Genomic DNA, 24,342 nt, shown 5'->3' on the forward strand with positions numbered 1-24,342 from the left:
AAACCTGATGATTGCTTCTTGATTCAGAAGCTCTAGTGGAGAAACTGGGACACAACCAAGTGTTTATAATAAACATAGCATTCGATTGCGGTAGAAATCATTTAGCACATCCATTTCCCCCCGAAAATCTTCGGTAAATCAACAGAATTTTCTAAATCACTCCAGACGTGTTTTAAGAAGTACATCACGTTGGACAATGTGTTTAATGCAGGCAGCTGAAACCTCACAGAGGAAGAGAAAAGAAGACAGACGAGAGAGAGAGGGGGAGGGAGAGTGAGTGAGCGAGAAAGTGTGTGAGGGACAGATTGTGAGAGAGTGAGAGAGAGTGTGTGGCAGGGAGTGTATGAGAGGGAGAGAATGTGTATGTGTGAGAAAAAGTGTGAGAGAGAAAGTGTGTGAGACAGAATGTGAGAGCGAGAGAAAGAGTGTGAGAGAGAGTGACAGTGCATGAGAGGGAGAGTGTGTGAGTGAGTGAGTGTGTGTGGCTGAGTGTGAGAGTGTGCGAGAGAGAAAAAATCTGAGAGTGTGAGTGCGGAGAGAATGTGAGAATGAGGAGAGCATGTGAGGGTAAGTGTGTGTGTGTGTGTGTGAGAGAATGTGAGTGTGGAGAGAGAATGTGTGAGATTGAGTATGAGTGTTTAAGCGAGTGTGACAGAGAAAGAGATGACTGAAACAAGAGAAAGAAAGGGAGAGAGAAAGGAAATCTGACTGGAAGCACCTCGCCACATTCTCGTCCTGTTTTAAATCGTTACCGTCATGGTCATCTGCACTTTGTCTTTTCAGTTCAGTTGCTATCCAGCTCTCCTGACTACCTCTGGGATTGGTTTCTCTCACCTCACCCAGGTGGCCAGGTAGCCATAAGGTGAGGCTATTCAACCATGGGGGGGGGGGGGGGGGGGCTTGTGTGTCAGAAGCTCACGGTGGGACGGCAGGATACAATACCAGCCTTCAAACAGAAATACTGGAAGGCTATTGTTTCAGAGGTAACCTTAGCGAGGCAGCGAAACCTTTCACTGAAGACACCGGCCTCGCCAGCAGTCGTGAGAGAGGCACTGCTTCGAGTAAGACTTGTTGTAGTTTACACGTCAGCCCTGACCAGCAGCGCACTGCTTGCATCGTGAATATACCTAAACGGTAGTACAAACTCAGAAAAGCCAACCAGACAGCAAGTGACTATCTGATCGGAAAGTGGCAGCTCTCCGTTTTGGTTTCCTTGTGAGGGCTTTTAGCTGAAAACAACTTTCAACAATATCTCCCATCCCCACTTGCTGAGTGGGCTCCACAAGAGATGCAGGGACACTTCACAATTGCCCACTGGACTGAAAACACAGAAGCAACAAGGTGAATTCAAACCTTCTCCAGTCAAGACCCTCACTTGATGGGCGTAAGAGCCAAGAGGATCAACATTACAATGCTGTAGCCTGATCCCTCACCCATGTCTTTGCAGAATAGCTGAATTCACCCCCTTCTTTCCCCCCAATCGTATGGGTTTCTTTCTGGAATGCAGTACACCAGAGCCTCAATTAAACTGGAGCTCTTATTTATTGCTGGGTTTCCTTTTCTGTTGAACCATTCAATAATGGGGGTGGAAGTGAGGGGATGGGGTCTAAAAGCTCTTTGGAAATCAGAGGCGGGATCATTCTGCGCAGCAAATATTACACCCGAACAATGCAAAGTGCGGTGAAGTCTAAGCCCATCTGCCAGCCCGATTCTGTTTGAAAATTCCGTTCGGGATGCAGGAAATAACCTGAATGGCTGCGCCTAACCCCAAACTCCAACGCAGCATTGGGACCTGAATGGCTGCGCCTAACCCCAAACTCCAACGCAGCATTGGGACCTGAATGGCTGCGCCTAACCCCAAACTCCACGCAGCATTGGGACCTGAATGGCTGCGCCTAACCCCAAACTCCACGCAGCATTGGGTTTTCTTTGGGTCAAGGTGCTGCAATCGCTTCGGAAGGAGTTGAGAAACAAGGCAAGTGCTGGAAAATGGGATCAGAATGCTGAGATGGTCGATTTTGACCGGTGTGGACACTATGGGTCTTTTCTGAGCTGTAGACCTCTATGACTCTTCTCGCCGCGCCCTGGTCTGACTCAAACACCGCGATCTCTTGGCTGCGCAGTCGGTGCCATAAGCTCTATACTACAGCACGGCCAGATCTTTCACCGCAAAACAGTTTCTCCCTGCGGCGATGGATCACATTCGCTGCAGCACGCGGCGGTGCAAAGCCAGGTCCACGACTCCCAAAAGAGCCGAGAGAATTCAGGGCTTCTCATTGTTAATGGAGGTAGAAATGCACGGTTCGATGAATATACTTGCTTTAATAGCACTCTCTCACATGTACTCCCTGCATACTGGAAATAGTGAACCCAATTAAGATAAATGTCCCACTACAGACACTTGGGAGTCTGATAATGTCGGCCAATGCAGGATTTAAGGAATCCTCACTGGGTTAGTATTCAATAGGTCCTGTTAACAGCTCGAGGTTTACGGTAATGGGGCCATCAGGTGTTGGGTGTTGGTTAGTCATTTATATTCAGATGTGTATATGAAGAGTCAGCCAACAGTGGGTGTGAAAGTGTTAGCATGAGACGCATGCTCTGCAATAAACCATCTCTACTCGAAGCATCCTCTCCCCATTGTCTTCTTCACAACCAGGCTTGGGGCAGGTTTCCTACTGTTAGAGGTGTCGCCACCTCTCAAGTTGATCTGGAAGATTGCATGCAGCTTTCCAGAGTTGGGAGTTTCCTTGGTCAAGATTTATCCCTCAAAAAGAAAAGACCGTGGGGGCAGGATTCTCCAACCCCCCCCCTGGGTCGGGGAATCGCCCGGGGCCGCGTCAATCCCGCCCCCGCCGTGTCCCAAATTCTCCGACCGGCAAAAAGTCGGCGTGGCACCAATCCCACCGCCCGGAGAATGGTGGGGGCCGGCGGGAGGCTATGGGTCCCGGTGCTGCCCGTATTCTCCCGGCCGGATGGACCGAAGTCCCGCCGACGTGACCATGGGTCAAGACAGGTATTTAACAGCGTCAACCAGTGCTGATGGTCGCACCCATTGCCTCCACCGCTGACGCCACCCGTGCGGTTTCGGCCTGGGTGGCATGCATGACGGGCACCACTCCCAGCTCCTGGACGCGGGTGGTCTCCAGCTGCGTCTGCAGCCGCCGCAAGCCAGCCATCATCCTCTTCCTTCGCCCCAGATTTGGTGGCTGCATCGGGTCTATGGGTGGGATGTGGTAACTCCAGGAACCCGGGACCCGTCTGGGCGGCAGATCTTCGCTTGCGCCAGGATGCCCTCCGACCTTCCGGCTCCTCAGCTGCTCCTACCTCCACCTGCTGTACCGGTACGGCAGTGTTGTTGCGCACCAGTGAGTGTACCAGAAGCCTCATCGCTAAAGTGCCCAACCGAGGTGAGTGTCTCTGCAATGGTGGAGGGTGTTGGAGAAAGCAGTGGTGTTGTGTCGTGCGCATCATCAGACACCGAGTCCATGATCCCCTGGGGTGGCGCCTTGTCTCCACCCGTCCGTTGTGTGTCACTGTCCTGTCGTCCAGTCTCATGTGTGGCAATGTCCTGTGTAGGGGTGTGCTGGGTTGGGTTATCCTGGGTAGGGGTGTCCTGGGTAGGGGTGTCCTGGCTCGGCTGCGACGGGGGCCTGTGGCTGCTCCCCTCGTCGCTGGGTGTCACACGCCTGCGTTGCTGCACCCACATGAGACGCGGGTGTCGTCTCCGTGGTGCTCCATGTCTCCCTCTCCCGTGGCTGCCCTGGGGAGGCCTGCGGGCGTCACAAGCCAGAGGGGCGGGGTCTCTCCCTCTCTCGTGGCCTCCCTGGGGGGGCCTGCGGGCGTCGCATGCCAGAGGGGCCGGGTCTCTCCCTCTCTCGTGGCCTCCCTGGGGGGGGCCTGCGGGCGTCGCATGCCAGAGGGGCCGGGTCTCTCCCTCTCTCGTGGCCGCCCTGGGGGGGCCTGCGGGCGTCACATGCCAGAGGGGCCGGGTCTCCCTCTCTCGTGGCCACCCTGGGCATCCTGCAGGCGGTCGGCATCCGTGGGGACGGGTGCCTCGACTTTTGGTCCTGCAAAACACAATACAGCACGCTTGGTTAGACACACAGGCGGTGATCGGGGGATATGGGGGAGAGGGGATATGGGGGAGGGGGCATATGGGGGAGGGGGAAGGGCCGTGGGTGGCTCACTTTCTGGCGGGCCCCCGACCTCTGCACCGGCAACCTCCCAGTCCTCAGGTCCGCCTGCCAGTTCCAGGGCCCTTTCCTCATGGACGGAGAGTGGTCTCTCATCAGATGTGCCCCCACCAGTCCTCTGAGGCTCCCTGTTGTTGTGTGCACGCTTCTCCTGTGGGGGGTGGGCGGCAGGGGTAAAGGGCAACAGTGTTTGAAAGGTATATGACTGCACGACAGCGGTTGCGCATATATTGGCAGAGGTCGCAACACATTAGGGTTAGGGTAGAGTCAGGGGTAGAGTCAGGGTTAGGGTTAGTTGCACATGGGGGTGTGCCGCTCACCGTGGGGGGGCCACACTCACCCTGGCTGCCCTGACGAGGTCGTTGACCTTCTTGTGGCACTGGGTGCCTGTCCTCGGTGTCACAGCCACAGCGCTGATGGCCTCTGCCACCTCCCTCCACAGGCGCCGGCTGAGGCGAGGCCTCGATGTCGCGCTCCTGGAACCTCGGGGCTGCGCGGCGGAAGGCCATGTTTGGAGATCTTTCGGCGGGGTGGGGCGGGGCAGGCCGTCTTTTGTGCTGTGACGCAGAGCGGCGTTGATTACGCTGCCCGGCGTCAAGTGACGCGCCACATCCACAGCGGGTGACGCCGTCGCGAATGGTGTCACGCCGCTGCTAGCCCATTCGGGCCCAGAGAATTTGCGACGTTTGGGGGGCCCGACGCCGGAGTGATCTGCACCGTTTTTGGCGCCGGGTCCCGGCCATTGCGCCGATTATCGGAGAATCCTGCCCCGTCATTGTCACTGACCGTTTTTTCCAAAGCGTGCACCATTCACTCCAACAGAGATGGCACTTATTTTTGAGGAACCCTTGTTACGAAACAGGGTGCAGTAATCGTTCAGCTGACTCCTGGGTGAATCAAATGAATCGGGCGGCCTTCAGTGGAATATTTCCCACTGGGTAGGTAGGGAGCGAACTCAAAAGCATGAGGGAGACACAAGATGCAGCCCTGGTACCAGATTGCAAGGGAATAGGAAAGGGATGAACCCGGAGACCCGAAGAGTTTTTCCTGATCCTTCCCCCCAGCCCCCCCCCCACCCACCCCTTGCGTCTTAATTATTGGAGAATTGCTGAAAAAAAATGCACTTTTTGTCAAAGCTTTTCATCTGACACTCATCAGGAATGCGTGGTACAATCTCTATCGCAACGCCTCTCTACCAATCACAGTCCACTTGGCAACCAATCAGCACTCTCTTCCCAAATGGTATAAAGTTCATTCCCCCTGACATTGGTATTCTTGCAAATTGTTCTGACGAGTGCACGATGTAAAGCTTCAACAAAGAAATGCCCCGACCCCGCCCAGAAATAGTCAAGCTCTGTCCGACCAAGCAACCAACAGCCGCCATGTCGAATCTCAAAGCCGATTAATGGGGGATTCAGATCGCTGTGAGAGCACCAGTTGGAGTACACAATACTGTCTGGTCAATAACGAAACACCTTTTCTGGTTGTCAGTAAGGTCACAGAGGGTCGTGCTGACATTGCGACACTTCTAAAGGTTGAAAAAAACCCCACTGCCTTGTTTCGACAGTTGAATTTCCTCCCTGGTCGCCTGAAGACTCTAATTCTTGTTGGTGTGTGGACCTGAATTGTGCTTGGCCTCCGAGATCATTCTGACCGAGTGCAGCAAAGTGGAACACCCTGCTTTCAGCCCAGTATTATCCAAGTTAAGAACTATTGCTAAGATTCGGAGTTGGGGAATAAAATGTGTGTGCTTCCAAGTCTTATGACTCAGTGGCACATTATTAAAATATCGTCAGGTGCAAAACCACAGGCCTTACAGCATAATCTCGGCTGACACCCCAGTGCAAGTACCGAGGGAGATGTCAAACTGACCTCCCCGCCTGTGTTCGCAGATGGGTGTAGGAAATCCCACTGTACTATTGCGAGGAAGAGCAGGGAGTTCTCACTGATGATCTTGCCCAGTTTTATCAACCGTCCCACAATCAGTAAAGCAGATTGTCCAGTCATTGTCACACTGCCGTCCGTCGCGACTCGCTGTGCAACTTCAAAAGCACTTTGGGACGTCCTGAGGTGCTAACAGGCACTGCAGAAATCCACAACTTCCAACTTACGGAATGGACTGAAAAGGTTTTCAAGCTAATGACAAGAAACCCGGGGATAATTTACGAATTGGGGTTTTACTATAAATGGAATTAACCTTAGTTGTGGCGTTAAGAGACAAAACCTGCGGTATATTCACATCCAATATTGCTTGAACGTTTGTCTTCATTCTGTCATCTCCAAGTGACTGCATTAGAACCCACAGGCCATGGATGGTAAATCTTTTTGTCTGCCACAGATTACAACAATTTGAACCCTTCAAAGTCTAAAAATGACAGAACGTGTCCTATCTGAGGAATTAGTCAGGGTTAGTCTTCTTAGTATTATATACACCACTACTTTTCCCAGTGCTTAATGTGTACCAAAATTAGAATGTCCGTTTCTCCAACCCTCCCCAAACCCACACTGCAAAGATTTAGTTTGTCCAGCAAATGGATGGCCCTAGCTCCAGCCGGGCACTAGCACAGTACATTCACAGCTCACTGAAGTGGGGCGGGCTTTGGAGGCAGAGATGAAAGGCACCCTCGGACACTCTCCTCTGCTAGACTCCAGCATTCCTTTCCGGGCTGTCTGCCTCGCTGGTTTGCGGTTTACTTCTGCTGGTACCTGATGAGGACACGAGAAAAAGAGAAGAAGAAAGTGCTTTAAAAGGATTGCCGTTCACCGGCTGAGATACCCCGAGTGAGATCTGAAGCATGCACGCCTGTCTGCGGCACTGTCGAGAGTATAAACGTGGGTAAAAGCAGCTAGGGTCTCAGTTATCTGACGATGAATAGCATTCAATTCTCTCTCTCTTTTGTTCCTCCTTTCTTTCTATTTCTTTTCTTTCTATTTCTCTCTCCAAAATCCAAATGGCCGTAGAGATTTGCCAGGGTTTTCTCTTGGTGAAAGAAATGGGACGACAATGAAGGAATGCCAGTTTCTGCAACAACTGGAGATCCAGTGCGTAAATTATAATGGGCAAGACACAGAGAATGGGTCACACCGTTACAAGTGACGTGGTATATTTAGTTTCTACTTTAACTCATCCTTCTAGAGGTGCTAAATTTCCCTGTCGTAGCATCAACGTTTCCACTTGCTCTCCTCCATCTCGATGTACTTTCCAGACATGCATCCCTGTGTGAACAAGCTCCCGATTATCAGTTCCAAACCTGCCTCTGACGACCTTCCCTTGTTCTCTCTCGCGGTTTGATTTGGAGTACCACAGCAGAGTTGCCATTTCCATTCCCGCAATAATCTGGTTATTTGTCCTACACAACTACCTCAGACACCTCATTCCCTGGTCGAGAAGCCCAATCAGTTCCAGTCTTTCCTTGTAACTCCTGAGGACAGCTCCGGCCTCATTACACGTTCTCTGCACTGCCTCAGGCACCTAACTGTCTTCCCCAGGCCTCGGTGAGCAGAATCACAGGAGGCGGCCATTCTCTGCAAGAGCAACTCACCTAATGCCTTTCCCCTGAGGCCCTGCAAATCTGTCCTCTCTAGATAGGGATCCAGTTCTCTTTTGAAGTTCTCGATTGAGCTGCCTCCACCCCTCTCGGGCGGTACATATGCCTGATCCTAACCACTCGCTGTATAAAAAAGTTTTTCCCTTGTGTCGCCATTGCTTCTTTTGCCAATCACCTTCAATCTGTGCACACTCACTCTTTCCACCGATGGGAACAGTCTCTCCCTATCGACTCTGTCCAGAACAACTCGATCAAATCCACTCTCAACTGTCTCTTCTCCTTGGAGAACACACCCGATTTCTCCAAACTATCCACTATCAACAGTCTGTTGAGCTTTGCTCATTTCGCCTTCTGTACATTTAGTGTCGCATCGGCCGAACCTGGTATATCTTCACCCTGGCCACTTCCACAATGTTCATGGACTATTCATGTCGTCCATTTCCCCCGGCACATTTCTGTTGCATTTTACGATTTACTTGCGTTACAAATATCTATCGGCCACTATTCGGCCCAGCCACACACTTCGTTCTGTGTTCTGCACGTTCTAATCCACTTCCTCTGGTCCTGCTGTTCCTAGTTTGGCATTGTCTGCAAATTTGACCAGTTTCCAATGAGATCCAAGTAAAGGAGGTTAAATTATATATAGTAATCCACCCCCGTCCAATGCTAAGCTCAGAGAGTAGCAGAGTAGTAAGGGCGTGGAATGCCCTGCCTGCAACAGTAGTGGACTCGCCAACATTAAGGGCATTCAAATGGTCATTGGATAGACATATGGACGATAAGGGAATAGTGTACATGGGCTTTAGAGGGGTTTCACAGGTCGGCGCAACATCGAGGGACAAAGGGCCTCTCTTGCGCTGTAATGTTCTATGGTGTGGAGCACCCGCTCCAGCGCCTGTTCGGTTACACAGAGGGAGAATTCAGAATGTCCGATTCACCTAACAAGCATGTCTTTCGGGACTTGTGGGAGGAAACCGGAGCACCCGGAGGAAACCCATGAAGCCACAGGGAGAACATGCAGACTCCGCACAGACAGTCACCCAAGCCGGGAATCGAACCTGCGACCCCATCACTGCGAAGCGACAGTGCTAACCACTGTGCTACCGTGCTGCCCACTTGGGTTATTACTCCCTCAGGAGAGCCAGGAATGTGACCGAAGCGGCAACTCTCTCTTACTGAATCCAGGTTCCCTATTTACTGGGCGATTATTGTGCAGACCCACCTTGCAATTCATTACTGATAATTAATTCCATGATTTTATACAGAAAGGGTGCAAAACTAATGGGCCAGATGTTGCCTGCACCAGTTCAGAATACAAGCGCCGTATCCCAATCCATTGACAACTCCTCTCAGTCCAATGATTCCCTCATAACCATTCCCAATTCCTCACTGACCTTCCTGCCTCTCAGCACTCGAGATAGTTGACAGCCCCTTTTACCTCGTCTCCAACATCCATCTCTTGATCCTGCAGTCGGTAATTTTAAACGGCGTGTCTGCCTTTGGTGAGGTTCTTGGCTTGCGGACGCTCGAAGCTCAGGACTTTGGCTTTGTTCAAGCCAGTTTGGACATTTCGCGATTTCACCTCTCCTCTAACCCAGCCAAATCAACTAAAAAGACAACACTCACTTGTGGAAGAGTTTTGGTCTTTCAGATACTTCGCCTGGCTCCTGGGCATCACTTTGAGTTCAAAGTTATCTGGTGACGGTGAAGCGTCGTGTATTCTCGAGGCCATAATTGCATTTGAGTACTGAAGCCGAGTAATCTGAGGGGCAGACAAAAAAAAAGCACACATTAAAAGCCGGAATCAGTGGCAGCCGTGATTGCCGTATTTGAAGAGCGGTGAACGATAATGGGCAGAGGCAGCAAAATCGTCAACTTATTCCGACCGATGTTCACAACACAAATTCCGTTACAGGCTTCAGGTATAATTCTATAACCAGCTGGTCACGGTATCAGAATGAGAAAGAACAGTTCCGTCGGGAAGTTTTACCTGGAATCTGATTTGTATTTCTCCTTTTAAGAGGAGGACTGACCGTCCATCTCCCCCACACCAGCACCCCTACCCAACCTCGCTGCGCATGTGCAACATTGTACACTTTTATCTCACTCGCTCTGTCTCCTCTTCGCCTTCCTCATCCACGGCCTTACCTTCAGAACCTGGAGGTCATTTAGTGCTAGCACAGTGTAGTCAGGGCTGTACGTGGAAAGGCTAGCGTCATCGCCAGATTCCAAGAGGTCCCCGGGGAACGGGTCACACCGACTCCGCTTGACGCCAGCAACTGGCGATTGGTGAACTGAGGAAATGAGAGTTGAATGATGGCTAATTGTACAGCTCAGAAATCACGCAGGTTCTGTCACGAATACATCAATTGTACTAGTCGTTTCCGTCTCACAATGGAGAGTTTAGACCAAGTGCATGTGGATTAGTGGGCAGGAGGTAACTGGATCAAAGATATATGGATGTCATTCAACTCCACCTTAAAAGTCAAATTATCCATCCTCATCTTTGTGTTTTCATTATGAATCCCTGAGCCGCACTTATAAGGGGAACCTACACGCTTTCATATTAAGCTCTTAATTCAGAGCCTCAAATTGAATTGACTGGGAAATTATTGACCTGCTGAGGAAATCGGATAAGCAGCAGGAGAGAGAAGACTTGCTCTAGCTGGCAGGGTGGGACTAGCACCCACAAGGAATGGTGTTGGGTCCTCAACTATTCACTATTTTTTAATGATGATGATGGGATGGAAAGCCACGTATCCCATCAGCAACAGCGTAGGCGGAAACAGACAATTATACTAAAAGACATTAATAGATTCAGTGAATGGAGCAAACGGCGGCAGGGTGATGTCAGTATGCCTGGAGAACGAGATACTTATGAAATGGGGAAAAGCTGGAAACAATGCAGATCCAAAGGACTTGCAGACCCAGGGGAGCGGGAATAATAATAAGTATAATCTTTATTAGTGTCACAAGTCAGCTTACATTAACACTGCAATGAAGTTACTGTGAAAAGCCCCTAGTCGCCACATTCCGGCGCCTGTTCGGGTACACAGAGTGAGAATTCAGAATGTCCAATTCACCTAACAGCACATCTTTCGGGACTTGTGGGAGGAAACCGGAGCACCTGGAGGAAACCCACGCAGACATGCAAGAACAGGAAGAGGCCATTCAGCTCCTCGAGCCAGTTCTGCCACTCAATGGGGGGCCGGGGTGGGTGTTGGCACCGTTTATGAAGGAGATGGGATGGGGCGGTTCTTGCATCCAGGGGCAGTGAGTATTCCTTTTTCTCGTCAGTGCATAAAAATATATTTAAGGATTTGACTGACTTATTATGGGGAGATCTTTGTTGCAGGGGATGAGGAAAGTGGAATAAAAATGGGGAGGTCTCGCCGTCGGTTTGGGAGGAGTTGAAGGCGGTGGTGGGGGGCGAGACCATTTTGTTTAAGGCTCAGGTGGATAAGGAGGCAAGAGAGGAGCGGCAACGGTTGGTTGACTAAATTCTGGGAATTGACGGAAAGTATATGGAGGATCCCACTCCGGAACTATTGGCAGTAGGAAGAAACTGCAGACGCAGTTTGGCCTTTTGTCTACTGGGAAAGCGGTACACCGGGTGAGGTGGGCAAAGGGTGTGGTGTACAAATATGGAGAGACGGCCAGTGGCTTGCTAGCGGGACAGCTCTTCCAGCATGCGGCTTCCCGGGAGATTGTTCAGATCCGGGATGGGAGGAGGTAGCTGGTGGTTGCACCGGAGCAGATGAATAGGATAGTTGAGAAGTTTTATAAGAGATTGCATAGGTCCTAGCCCCCGGGGGATGAGTCGGATATGGGGGAGCTTTTGATGGGGCTGGAGTATCCCACATTGGAGGAGTAGGATAGGCAGGGTTGGAGGAGACAGTAGGGATTGAAGAAATTCCGACGGCAGTAGGGAAGATGCAAACGGGCGAAGTACTGGGGCTGCATGGATTCCCGGTGGAATTATTTAAAAATAAGTTTAGAGTACCCAATTCATTTTTTCCAATGAAGGGGCAATTTAGCGCGGCCAATCCACCTACCCTGCACATCTTTGGATTGTGGGGGCAAAACCCACGCAAACACGGGGAGAATGTGCAAACTCCACATGGGCAGTGCCCCGGGGCCAGGATCAAACCTGGGACCTCGGCGCCGTGAAGCAGCGGTGCTAACCACCATGCCACCCGTTACCAATTATTTTTATCAAATGAGTTTCTCTTCCCGCAAGTAAACTATGTGGGCGGGCGATGGCGGGCAGGAGGCAGCGCACATTGGAGGGTTCCTGTTCGGGAACGGCATTTTTGGGGTTTAACGCCCGGTCCCAGGGACAACAGAGGCGGCAAAAGCAGGGAGAAGGCACAGTGAAGGGAAATGTCGAAAACAAGTTAAAAAAAAGCGGCTGAAAGTCCGCCGGGGAGTGGAAAGGTCACCGCGAGGAGGGGAAGAAAAGTGGAGGCTGGAGCACCAGGGGAGGCCGTATTGCCCCCGGCTTAAGAAATGACTACGGTGATGGCCGCAGAACTCGAAAGGCAGTTCACAAAGCACATGGAGTTGATGAGGAAGGAGATGGGGGCGGTGTTGAAAGTGCTGGTAAAGGAGGCGATTGCCCCGGTGAGGGCGGCGGTATTGAGCGCAGTGGCGGAGTTGCAGGAGCAAGGTGATACCTCAATGGGGAAGGAGATGCGGAAGGTGATAGAAATCAACAAGGGTCTGCGAGCCAAAATGGACGACTGGAAAACAGATCCAGGCAACAGAATCTGAGGATTGTGGGTCTGACCGAAGGGGTGGACAGCCCGAGGCCGACTGAGTATTTTGCTGCGATGTTGGTGAAGCTATTGGGGAGGGTGATGATCCCTCTCGATATGAACTGGATCGGCCTCATTGGTCATGGAGGCCTGTACCAAAGTAGAGTGAGTTGCCAAGGGTAGTAACTTTGTGTTTCCGTAGGTACAGTGTGAAGGAGAAGGTCCTGTGCTGGGCTAAGCAGAAGCGGGTGGTGCAGTGGGCTGGAGCTGGTATACACATATACCAGGACTATACAGTGGAGCTGGCGAGTAGGCGGGCTGCCTTCAGCCGGGTGAAGAAGGCACTGTACATCAGTAAGGTGCAGTGCGGCATAGTATACCCAGATAAGTTGAGGGTGACCTACAAATCCAAGGACTTTTATTTCGGGACGGCAGAAGGAGTGGAGGAGTTTGCAAAGGCAGAAGGACTGTGGCTTAATTGAGAAGTGGTCATGTAGCCTCATGCAACTGTATTTTTTCACTGCGGCTGGTGAATGAGCTAACGCCCTTTTCGCATTAGAACGGAGAAGGATGAGGGGCGACTTGATAGAGGTTTATAAGATGATCAGGGGAATAGATAGAGTAGACAGTCAGAGACTTTTTCCCCGGGTGGAACACACCATTACAAGGGACATAAATTTAAGGTGAATGGTGGAAGATATAGGGGGGGATGTCAGAGGTAGGTTCTTTACCCAGAGAGTAGTGGGGGACATGGAATACACTGCCTGTGGAAGTAGTTGAGTCGGAAACATTAGGGACCTTCAAGCAGCACAACATCGTGCGTCGAAGGGCCTGTTCTGTGCTGTATTTTTCTATGTTCTACGTTGTTTCTACTTGGACAAGGGAAGAGATGGGACTTTCGCTTGCAATGATGGTTCTTTGGGGCTTGGGTGTGTATGTGGGGTTTGTGCGCTAAAGGGGACTTCTGGGTTTTTCCTGGGACCGGGCAAGGGGGAAAGAGACCCGAGCGGGTGCCTCCACGCTGTCCGGTTTAAGACGGCCAGTGAACGGGAGTGAGGTGGAGGGAGGGGCTGCGGCCATCGGAGCCCGGCGGTACAAGTTCCGATGAGTCTAGCCGGGGTGGAAAGTTGGGGGGGAAGAACAGAGGTTGGGGGGAAGGAACAGAGGTTGTGGGGAGGAGTTTTGTAAGAGGAAGTGGAGGGGAGGAGTGAGTGTATGTGGGGGGGGGGGGGGGGGGGGGGGGGGGGGGGGGGGGGAGGGGTGGGCTTGCAATGCGTTGGTGTCATTTACGGTACTTTCGGGGATTGGATGACATTGAACGTTGGGGGGAGTGTGGGGGAGGACACTATAGGTCAACGGTGACCATAGGCGATTCCTGATTCCTTTTTTTCTCTCCTTTGTTTGTCCCACCGTGGGAGGGTTTGTTTTATTTGATGCTTATATTGCCAGGGGGGTCATTGTTTGGGGTGGTGGGAGGATGGGATCGTTGTTGTTGATAAGGGAATTGACTTTGCATTTGTTACCGTTTACTGCTTGTTTGTGGGGTGTAAATTTTGAAGAAAATGTGAAAATGGAGAATAAAAATATTTTACAAAAAAAAAGTAAACTATGTGGGCAAACAGCCTGAAGCACATCTTGAGCCTTTGTGCACAAGTCGGTCACATAGAGTCAACAAAGGGGCGTGAACAGAAATAAAACCAGAAATAAGCAGAGCGTGCAGTCCTACCAGAGGATGGGACAGTCAGCGCAGGAACACCGTAGTAGGTGAAGGCTCCATTCTCAAACTTCAGACCCTCTTTCCCGATGTCCACCTCCACACGCCCCTGTTAAAACACAAGATGCTCCTTTGGTATTTCATCGTAAAATCAACGCGTCAACACTTTGCAGCACAGTGCAACATGCCAAGACAGTTAGATGCACGGGGGCACATGGGAATGGCAAAAGAGAAAGATATATAAAAACAATGTTCAAGATTGCTAATTAGCGAAGATCAATAATACCAATAATTTTTAATGTCACAAGTAGGCTGACATTAACACTGCAATGAAGTTACTGTGAAAATCCCCTCGTCGCCACATTCCGGCGCCTGTTCGGGTACGCAGAGGGAGAATTCAGAATGTCCAAATGACCTAACAGCATGTCTTTCGGGACTTGTGGGAGGAAACCGGAGCACCCAGAGGAAACCCACGCAGACACGGGGAGAACGTGCAGACTCCGCACAGACAGTGACCCAAGCCGGAAATCGAACCTGGGACTGTGAAGTAACAGTGCTACCCACTGTGCTACCATGCCGCCCAGTAAGTTTCCAGAAACTTGAAAGATCAAGTTTCCAGGTCGCTACCACTGAAGCACACCAATGTCCCACATGCAGCCATGCACCGAGTAACAGCTGATAAGCAATGCATTTGAGCCCTCAAATTCCTTCTTGGAAAATAACTTGCATTTACATACTGATATTCACAAACGTAGGGAATCCCAAAGTTGTTTTTACAACTGGGCACTTCTTAAAACAAAAACGCCATGCAATGTAAGGAAATGAGGCAGCCAATTTACACAGGAAACTCCCGACAAACAGCAATGATGAGGGTTGGCTCACTGGCAGGAGGGGTGGAGTGGGACTGCCATGCATGTGAAATATCACAGCCAGCCGTCCTCTGTTGCCCACTGCCCCAAGTTCCACCTGCCCCCATGGGTAACACTGACATTTCTGTTATTCAGATCACCTCACTGCCCCACGCCGACTGATTGTGTTGTGCTTTCTGACCCCCAGATGCACCCTCTGCTTCTCGAACTCCAGCCATCTCTCTCTCTGCTCCTTACAACCCTGGCTCATCCAACCCTGCACTTCCGGTGCCCTTATTGCCTCCAACAGAACACTCACTCACTCACGTTCCTTCGCACATTTTCCGACCTCTCAAAGCCACATTCCACCATTTCCGTGGGATTATATAGGATGTGCGTACGCACAGGAACAGGCCATTCGGCCCAAACAGTCCGTGCTGGCGTTCATATTCCACACGAGCCTCTTTCAATATTTCCTCATCCAAATTGATCTCGGAACTAAACCCACCTGCAGCACCAGGATGAAGTAGTCAACAGGCTGATTCCGCTGGTACAGGTAGTGCGCTGGAGCCAGCTTGTCGTTTTCATCAAACTTCACCTCCTGGCTGACGCTCGGGTGCTTGAGCAGATGGAGAAGAACCCGCTCCGAGACTCGCGAGGGGCTGAACAGCTCAACCTCTGCAAAGACAACCTGCGGTCATTATAGCAGCAATTTCAACGGTAACACGCTCACATGCACGAGTGCAGGCCGACTGGCGCACTCCACAGCAGCTAACAGTCACACAGTGAAGCAGCTGGGATTCTTGGGAGCAGGAGTTTTATAATCCCACAGAAGAACCAAATCGATTTCCATGGCAAATGGACTGTCGGTCATGTTTGCCATTTAATATGAAACCACACCGGGGTGCAGGAGGAGTGACCAATAACTGAACGTCATTATTCAGTCTGGACTTTTGTATAATTGTATTCAAGTGGAGATGGAACCATGCGAGCCTTTAATCTTGTGTGATACACCTTCTATGGGATGTCTTTAATTCATTCTTTGCCCTAGCAACCACCTTCAGTGACAGAAATCTTCCTACCAGTACATATACACACATACGTACACACACACGTACGTACTCACACACACGTATGTACTCACACACATACGTGTACACACACATATGTACACACACACATACGTACACACACATACGTTCACACACACGTACGTACTCACAAGTACGTACACACACACGTGGATGTACACACACACGTACGTACACACACATATGTTCACACATGTACGTACACACACGTACGTACACACACACATACATAGACACATGCGTAGACACATACGTACACACACACACAATCGTTCACACACGTACGTACACACCCGTACGTACTCACACACACGTACGTACTCACACACACACATACGCACTCACACACATGTACGTACACACACACGTACGTACACACACACGTACGTACACACACACATACGTACACACAAACACATACGCACACACTTACACACACTCCAAATCTGGATGGCCCCACACGCCAGAGCAGGGTTTCTCAATCTTAAATCTCACAGTAGCATCCGACTGAATCGCCAACCTTATCGCCACATTGACCACCCCACCTTTGCCAAACTAAGCCAGGTCTGACAATCCAGCTGCTCAGCGTCATTCAAACTCAGGACTTTAAAGCAGGGCTTTGAGGAATGACAGTTGTTGTTGCGTATTTATTTTTTAGGCGGGGGTAAGAATGGGCGGGGTTCACAGACACTGCCTCCTAACACTATTTTTTTTGGGAGGGGAATGGGCGGGGTTAACAAACACTGCCCCCCCCCATCACCTACGCATCTTTGCCCCCACCCGGTCCCCAGCAGGAACTGTCTCCCTACCTCTGGATAAGAAGCGCTGAGAGGCTAATAACAGCTGAGGTGAAATCTTGCCCTTTACATCCATGTCAGGCACCTTAAAAAACGAGACGTCTTCCTTCTTGAGTACGATGGAGTTGCTGATGGAAGCAGGGTTTTTTTTCACTTTGACCTCTGCTGCAGAAGGGACAGAAAAGTAAAAACCAAAACGGGAGCGACTTGAGATTCTTTTTCGAAAATCTTTTAGAGTACCCAATTCTTCCCACCCCTCCCCAATTACGAGACAATTTAATGTGGCAATCCACCTACCCTGCACATTTTTGGGTTGTGGGGGCGAAACCCACGCAGACACGGGGAGGGAGAATGTGCAAACTCCACACAGACAGTGACCCAGAGCTGGGATCGAACCCGGGTCCTTGGCGTTGTGAGGCAACAGTGCTAACCACTGGGCCGCCATGTCGCTCTTGCAAGAGTAAGCTCGCAGGGCACATAAAAACGGGACTGTAAAAATCTCTATAGGTACGTGAGGAGAAAAGAAAATGGCCAAGACAGATGTAGGTCCCTTAGTCAGAAACAGGAGATTTTAGGGCAGCACGGTGGCGCAGTGGGTTAGCACTGCGGCCTCACGGCGCTGAGGTCCCAGGTTCGATCCCGGCTCTGGGTCACTGTCCGTGTGGAGTTTGCACATTCTCCCTGTGTCTGCGTGGGTTTCGCCCCCACAACCCAAAAACATGCAAGCTAGGTGGATTGGCCACTCTAAATTGCCCCTTAATTGGAAAAATGATTGGGTACACTAAATTTTTTTTAAAACAGGAGATTTTATAATGGACACACACAAAGAAATGGCTGAACAACTAAAATACTTTCGTTCTGTCTTCAGAATTAAAAAATAAATAAATGTAGAGTACCCAATTATTCTTTTTTCCAATTATGGGGCAATTTAGCGTGGTCAATTCACCTTGCGTGCGCATCTTTGGGTTGTGGGAGCGAGACCGTTGCAGACATGGGGAGAACGTGCAAACTCCACACGGACTATGACCCAGAGCTGGGATCGGACCCGGGTCCTCGGCATCACCACGTGCCACCGTGCTGCCCCTGTCTTCAGAAATAATGACTCAAATAAGATACCAGAAATGTTGGGGAACGCAGGGTTTAGTGAGAGGTGGGGAAACTGAAGGAGATCAATATTAGTTGAGAAATGTGTTGGGGAAATTGATGGGATTTAAGGCTAATAAATACCCACGGCCTACGTCCCAGAACACTTAATGAAGTTGATCGAGAAATAGTGGATGCATTGGTGGTCATCTTCCAGGATTCTATCGACTCTGGGATAGTTCCTGCAGATTGGAGGGTAGCGAATGTAACTCCACTACTTAAAAAGGGAGGTCGGGAGAGAAAACAGGGAATTATAGACCAGTCAACCTGATGTCATAGTGGGGGAAATTCTAAAATCCAGCGGCAGGGTCGGCCAGAGTCAGCATGGATTTATGAAGGGGAAATCATGCTTGACAAATCTACTGGAATTATTTGAGGACGTAACTAGTAGAATTGATGAAGGAGAGCGAGTGGATGTGGTATATTTGGACTTTCAAAAAGCTTTCGACAAAGTCCCGCATAAGAGATTGGCGCCTAAATTTAAAGCGCATGGGATTAGCTTTAGTGTACGACATGGATAGAAAACTGGTTGGCAGTCAGTAAACAAAGAGTAGGAATTAACGGGTCTTTTTCAAATTGGCAGGCAGTGACTAGTGAGGTACCTCAGGGATCGGTGCTGGAACCCCAGCTATTCATAATATACATTGATGATTTGGATGAGGGAACAAAATGTAATATTTCCAAATTTTCAGATGACACAAAGCTGGGTTGGAGGGTGAGCTGTGAGGAGGATGCAGAGCTCATTCAGTGTGATTTGGACAAGTTGAGTGAGTGGGCAAATGAAAGGCAGATGCTGTATAATTCGGATAAATGCGAGGTTATCCACTTTAGTAGCAAAAATGAGCAAGCAGATTATTATCTGAATGGCCATAAATTAGGAGAGGAGGGAATGTGCAACGAGACCTGGGTGTCCTCATACACCAGTCACTGAAGGTAAGCATGCAGGTGCAGCAGGCTGTATGCTGGCCTTCATAAGGAGAAGATTTGAGTATAGAAGCAGGGATGTAGTGAGGCCACACCTGGAAAATTGTGTGCAGTTTAGGTCTCCTTCTCCGAGGAAGGATGTTCTTGCTCTCGAGGGAGTGCAGCGAAGGTTTAACCAGACTGATTCCTGGGATGGCAGGACAGACATACAAGAGATTGAGTCAGTTAAACTTGTATTCGGTGATAGGCAGCACGGTGTCGCAGTGATAGCACAGCTACCTCACCACGCGGTGGTACCACAGCTACCTCACCACGCGGTGGTACCACAGCTACTTCACCACGCGGTGGACACAGCTACCTCACCACGCGGTGGTACCACAGCTACCTCACCACGCGGTGGACACAGCTACCTCACCACGCGGTGGACACAGCTACCTCACCACGCGGTGGTACCACAGCTACCTCACCACGCGGTGGACACAGCTACCTCACCACGCGGTGGACACAGCTACCTCACCACGCGGTGGACACAGCTACCTCACCACGCGGTGGACACAGCTACCTCACCACGCGGTGGTACCACAGCTACCTCACCACGCGGTGGACACAGCTACCTCACCACGCGGTGGTACCACAGCTACCTCACCACGCGGTGGTACCACAGCTACCTCACCACGCGGTGGTACCACAGCTACCTCACCACGCGGTGGTACCACAGCTACCTCACCACGCGGTGGACACAGCTACCTCACCACGCGGTGGTACCACAGCTACCTCACCACGCGGTGGTACCACAGCTACCTCACCACGCGGTGGTACCACAGCTACCTCACCACGCGGTGGTACCACAGCTACCTCACCACGCGGTGGTACCACAGCTACCTCACCACGCGGTGGTACCACAGCTACCTCACCACGCGGTGGACACAGCTACCTCACCACGCGGTGGACACAGCTACCTCACCACGCGGTGGTACCACAGCTACCTCACCACGCGGTGGACACAGCTACCTCACCACGCTGTGGACACAGCTACCTCACCACGCGGTGGTACCACAGCTACCTCACCACGCGGTGGTACCACAGCTACCTCACCACGCGGTGGACACAGCTACCTCACCACGCGGTGGACACAGCTACCTCACCACGCGGTGGTACCACAGCTACCTCACCACGCGGTGGACACAGCTACCTCACCACGCGGTGGACACAGCTACCTCACCACGCGGTGGTACCACAGCTACCTCACCACGCGGTGGACACAGCTACCTCATCACGCGGTGGACACAGCTACCTCACCACGCGGTGGTACCACAGCTACCTCACCACGCGGTGGACACAGCTACCTCACCACGCGGTGGTACCACAGCTACCTCACCACGCGGTGGACACAGCTACCTCACCACGCGGTGGTACCACAGCTACCTCACCACGCGGTGGACACAGCTACCTCACCACGCGGTGGTACCACAGCTACCTCATCACGCGGTGGTACCACAGCTACCTCATCACGCGGTGGACACAGCTATTGAGTTGGATGATCAGCCATGATCGTAATGAATGGCAGAGCAGACTCGGAGGACCTCCTCCTGCTTCTACTTGCTATGTTTCTATAAGCAGCTAAAGTCAGTATAGATATACTGAAGGAGGAGCTAGATAAGCTCATTGGGGAGAAAGGAATGGGAGTGGAAGAGGTCCGTGTGGATTGGTTCGGCAGGCAGAAGGGCCTGCCCTTGTGTGCGGTGAACATTGAGTGGTCCGGGTAAGAACGGGTTCAGTGAAACGATCAGTAATTTTAAACCCTCCCCCCTCCAAATCTCCCGGCTGTTTCAACTCACAATTATCCGACTCGTCGAGGATCTCAGACTTGATGATTTCTTCGATGACGTCTCCAAGCGTCACTAAACCCAGCACCTCGTAGAAGGGGTCACCGTCCCCCTCGTTGTTCACCTTCTGGACCATTGCCATGTGCGATTTACCTCAAGACAGAAACGTGGACAGAGAGCTGTTATAACCACTGAACGGAGAACGGAGGTGGGCAACAGGACAGAACGGCAAAGTTAACACCAACGAACGTGGGTTCAACACTAGCTGGCTTTTTTCTCTCTCTCTCTCCCTCTTTGACGATTGGAAGACCCCCTGACCGCTGCAGGCTCCCCATCACTGGGTCATCACATCAATTTCTACCCGTCACAATTCCTTTCTAAATGCCCGCTTTAGAGAATCACCAAATCTTACAGCACAGGCCATTCAGCCCATCGTGCCTGCGCCAGCCCTTCAAAAGAACTATCCAGTTAGTCCCACCCGTTCGCTCTTCTCTACCAGCCCTGCAATTTTAATTTGGGCTTTTCGAGTACCCATCCAATTCCTTTCATAAACGTTTCCAACAAATCTGCTTCCACCACACTTTCAGACAATCAATTCTCGATCATAACTGCATTAAGAAGAAACCATCGCCCCTCCCTCAGTTCTTTCACCAATTATCTTAAATCTACCCAAGTGATACTGGCCCTCCTGTCAGTTGAACTAGTTTATCCTCCTCTAACCATGAAAACCACATGCCTGTTTAATGTCCCCTCACCCATCTCTGCTCCAATGAGAACACACCCAATTTCTTCAGCCTCTTCCCCCCCCCCCCCTCTTTGCTACCATCCTGACAAGTCACCTCTGCATCCTTGCCAAGGCCCTGGCATCCGTCCAGAATTGGATACGCCAGCTGGGATTTACTTAGTGACCTTTCTCTTTGGACGACCTGTGGTGTCACTGAAAGGCTTTCCACGGAGCAATTCTGGGATGACGACTGTTAATCTGTTCCTTCGTGTCTCCCCCTGCTTTTCCACTGTGCTTAGCTTCCTGAAAAAAGTTGCTGCTGTTCCAGCCTTCAGTTCGGCTCGCTAACCTGCTGGGCACTTCTCCCCTTTTGATTTAAATCACTGGGTTAAACTCCCTGCGCCCACCAACAATAATTAGATGGACTAGACGCTGGCCTTAATATAGTTACACATAGACATTCTCAAAGCTTTCTTCCGAATACAAGTTATACAACAGTTCATGATCTTGACAGGCTCTTGCTAGCCACGGGCATTTCAGCCCTCAGACGATCGCTTTGAAACCACTCCAGTTTCCTTAAGACCCTATCTGCAGTGGATTTTGTAGTTATTGACTGTGCTTTTTGGCTGACTAACACTGTACTGCTGGTGATGAAACAGGATTATGCAATTTGTGCCAACACGTGATGACAGCCAGAGTGAAGTATTAACAACCGTGTCTTTCTGAGTAATGGCACTCAGCTCCTACTGCTGGGATCTCCTGCTATGTGTAAATTACAGCCAGGTTACAGCCCCGCACAGCAACACAGCACCGAATGGGCTACCTTACACCTGTCTCCTCTGGTTACTGACTCTCCTTCCACTGGGAACAGTTTCTCCCTATCTACTCCATCTAAATCCACTCAGAAAATGTTTATCAACTCTCCTCACTCTACCAAATGGAGAAAACCATCCCACCTCCTCCAGTCTCTCCATAAAGCTGAAGTCACGGCTATTATTTCTGGTAAATCTTCCTAAAGTCTGATGCTCAGAATCATAGAAGCCCTACAATGCAGGAGGCACCAACCCTCTGAGAGCACCCTACCTAAGCCCTTGGCCTATCCCCGTAACCCCGCCTAACCATTGGACACTAAGGGGCACTTTAGCATGGCCAATGCACCCAACATGCACATCTTCCGACTGTGGGAGGAAACCGGAGCACCCTGCCTCACAGCGCCAGGGACCCAGATTCGATTCCGGCCTCGGGTGACTGTCTTGTGTGTGAAGTTTGCACGTTCTCAGTGTGTCTGTGTGGATTTCCTCCCACAGTCCAAAGATGTACAGGTTAGGTGGATTGGCCACGCTAAATTGCCCCTTGAAGAAAAAATGAAGACGCACGAGGTCTCGAGCACGTTTCTGAAAGGTTCTTCCCAAAGCATTATGCGAAAGAACATTAAAAAAAAAAAATTTATCGTACCCAATTAATTTTTTCCTATTGAGGGACAATTTAGCGTGGCCAGTCCATCTACCCGGCACATCTTTTTGGGTTGTGGGGGTGAGATGAACACAGACATGGGGAGAAGGTATAAACTCCACATGGATAGTGACCCAGAGCCGGGATCAAACCCAGGACCTCGGCGCCGTGAGGCAGCAGTGCTAACCCACTGTCCCACCGTGCTGCCCAACAATCACCTTTCTTAAACTCTTCCAGGACGGTATCCAATTTGGTGTCGTTGAAGACAAAATGCAGAGGGCGGTTGTAGAACTTGACGATGGTGTTCAAAGGCGTGCAGTCCTCGGGGTCGACCAGGGCCAGGTCTTTCAGATAGACCATGTCGACGATGTTTGACCGTTCGTCCTCGTAGACGGGGATTCGGGTGTAGCCGCGCTGCATAATCTCGGACATGGTGCCGAAGTCCAGCACGGCGCCGGCGCTGAGCATGAAGCAGTCCTTCAGGGCCGTCATGATGTCCTCCACCACCTTGGCCCGCAGGGCGCCCTGGCTGAACTCCTCCCGCACCAGCTCGCTGTAGGGGTCGCCGCCGGAGCGCAGGGCCTCCAGGATCTTTCCGCGCAGGCAGCAGGTGCTGACGTCACGCCGCAGCGCCCGGTCCAGCAGCAGGGCGACGGGCAATGCCAGCGGCGCAGCCAGCACCACGAAGAGGCGGGTCAGCCAGGCGGCGCTGGGGGCGACGGCCAGGCCGTGGCGTGAGCAGACGGCGTAGGGCAGCAGCTCGGCCAGCGGGAAGAGCAGGGCGGCAGCAGCCAGGGAGGCGGGCAGCACGGCGCCCAGCGCCCGGTGCAGCAAGGCACCCAGGCAGGCGTGGGCCAGCACGGTGCCCAGCAGCAGCGAGCACAGCACCAGGTTGCCCCGCCGCCGCAGGGGCTCCAGCGAGGCGGCGTTGCGCCGCTCCCACTCGGCGCCGCAGTGGCGCACGATGCGCAGCTCGGGCAGCTCCAGCCACAGCACGCCCAGCCGCAGCAGGTTGAGCAGGGCGGCCAGCAGCAGCAGCAGGGCGGCCAGCGGCGCAACCTGGCGCCAGGCGGGGGCGCCCGCGCCGGAGGGCGCCCGCACCTCCAGCGGCGCCTCCCAGCCGCCCGGCGCGCCCCAGCCCGCCCCCTGGCGCGCGCACACGTAGTAGCGGCCCGCCGCCGCCGCGCCGGCGCGCACGGCCACCAGGCGCGAGCCGTCCTCGCGCGCGGCCCCCGGCTCCATCCAGCCGCGCTCCAGGCTGCCGTTGGCGCACTCGCGCCGCCGCGAGACGGCCAGCCAGGGCCAGGCCTGGGCGGCCAGGC

The 24,342-nt window shown here is 51.8% G+C and overlaps 1 protein-coding gene across 1 annotated transcript in view; it reads right to left on the reverse strand.

Moving 5' to 3' along the window:
• The window catches only part of LOC119957338 (bone morphogenetic protein 1-like), a 233,737-nt gene extending 209,781 nt beyond the window's left edge, over positions 1-23,956 (reverse strand). The window contains 7 exon segments of the mRNA XM_038785238.1: positions 9,371-9,506; positions 9,893-10,038; positions 14,228-14,324; positions 15,572-15,741; positions 16,964-17,116; positions 20,857-20,997; positions 23,239-23,956. Coding sequence (XP_038641166.1) covers positions 9,371-9,506; positions 9,893-10,038; positions 14,228-14,324; positions 15,572-15,741; positions 16,964-17,116; positions 20,857-20,997; positions 23,239-23,512 — 1,117 coding nt within the window. The 5' untranslated portion in view covers positions 23,513-23,956.
• Between the last annotated feature and the right edge of the window lie 386 nt (positions 23,957-24,342).

Source organism: Scyliorhinus canicula, chromosome 26 (assembly GCF_902713615.1).
Source record: "Scyliorhinus canicula chromosome 26, sScyCan1.1, whole genome shotgun sequence".
In the NCBI taxonomy this organism is placed as follows: Eukaryota; Metazoa; Chordata; class Chondrichthyes; order Carcharhiniformes; family Scyliorhinidae; genus Scyliorhinus; species Scyliorhinus canicula.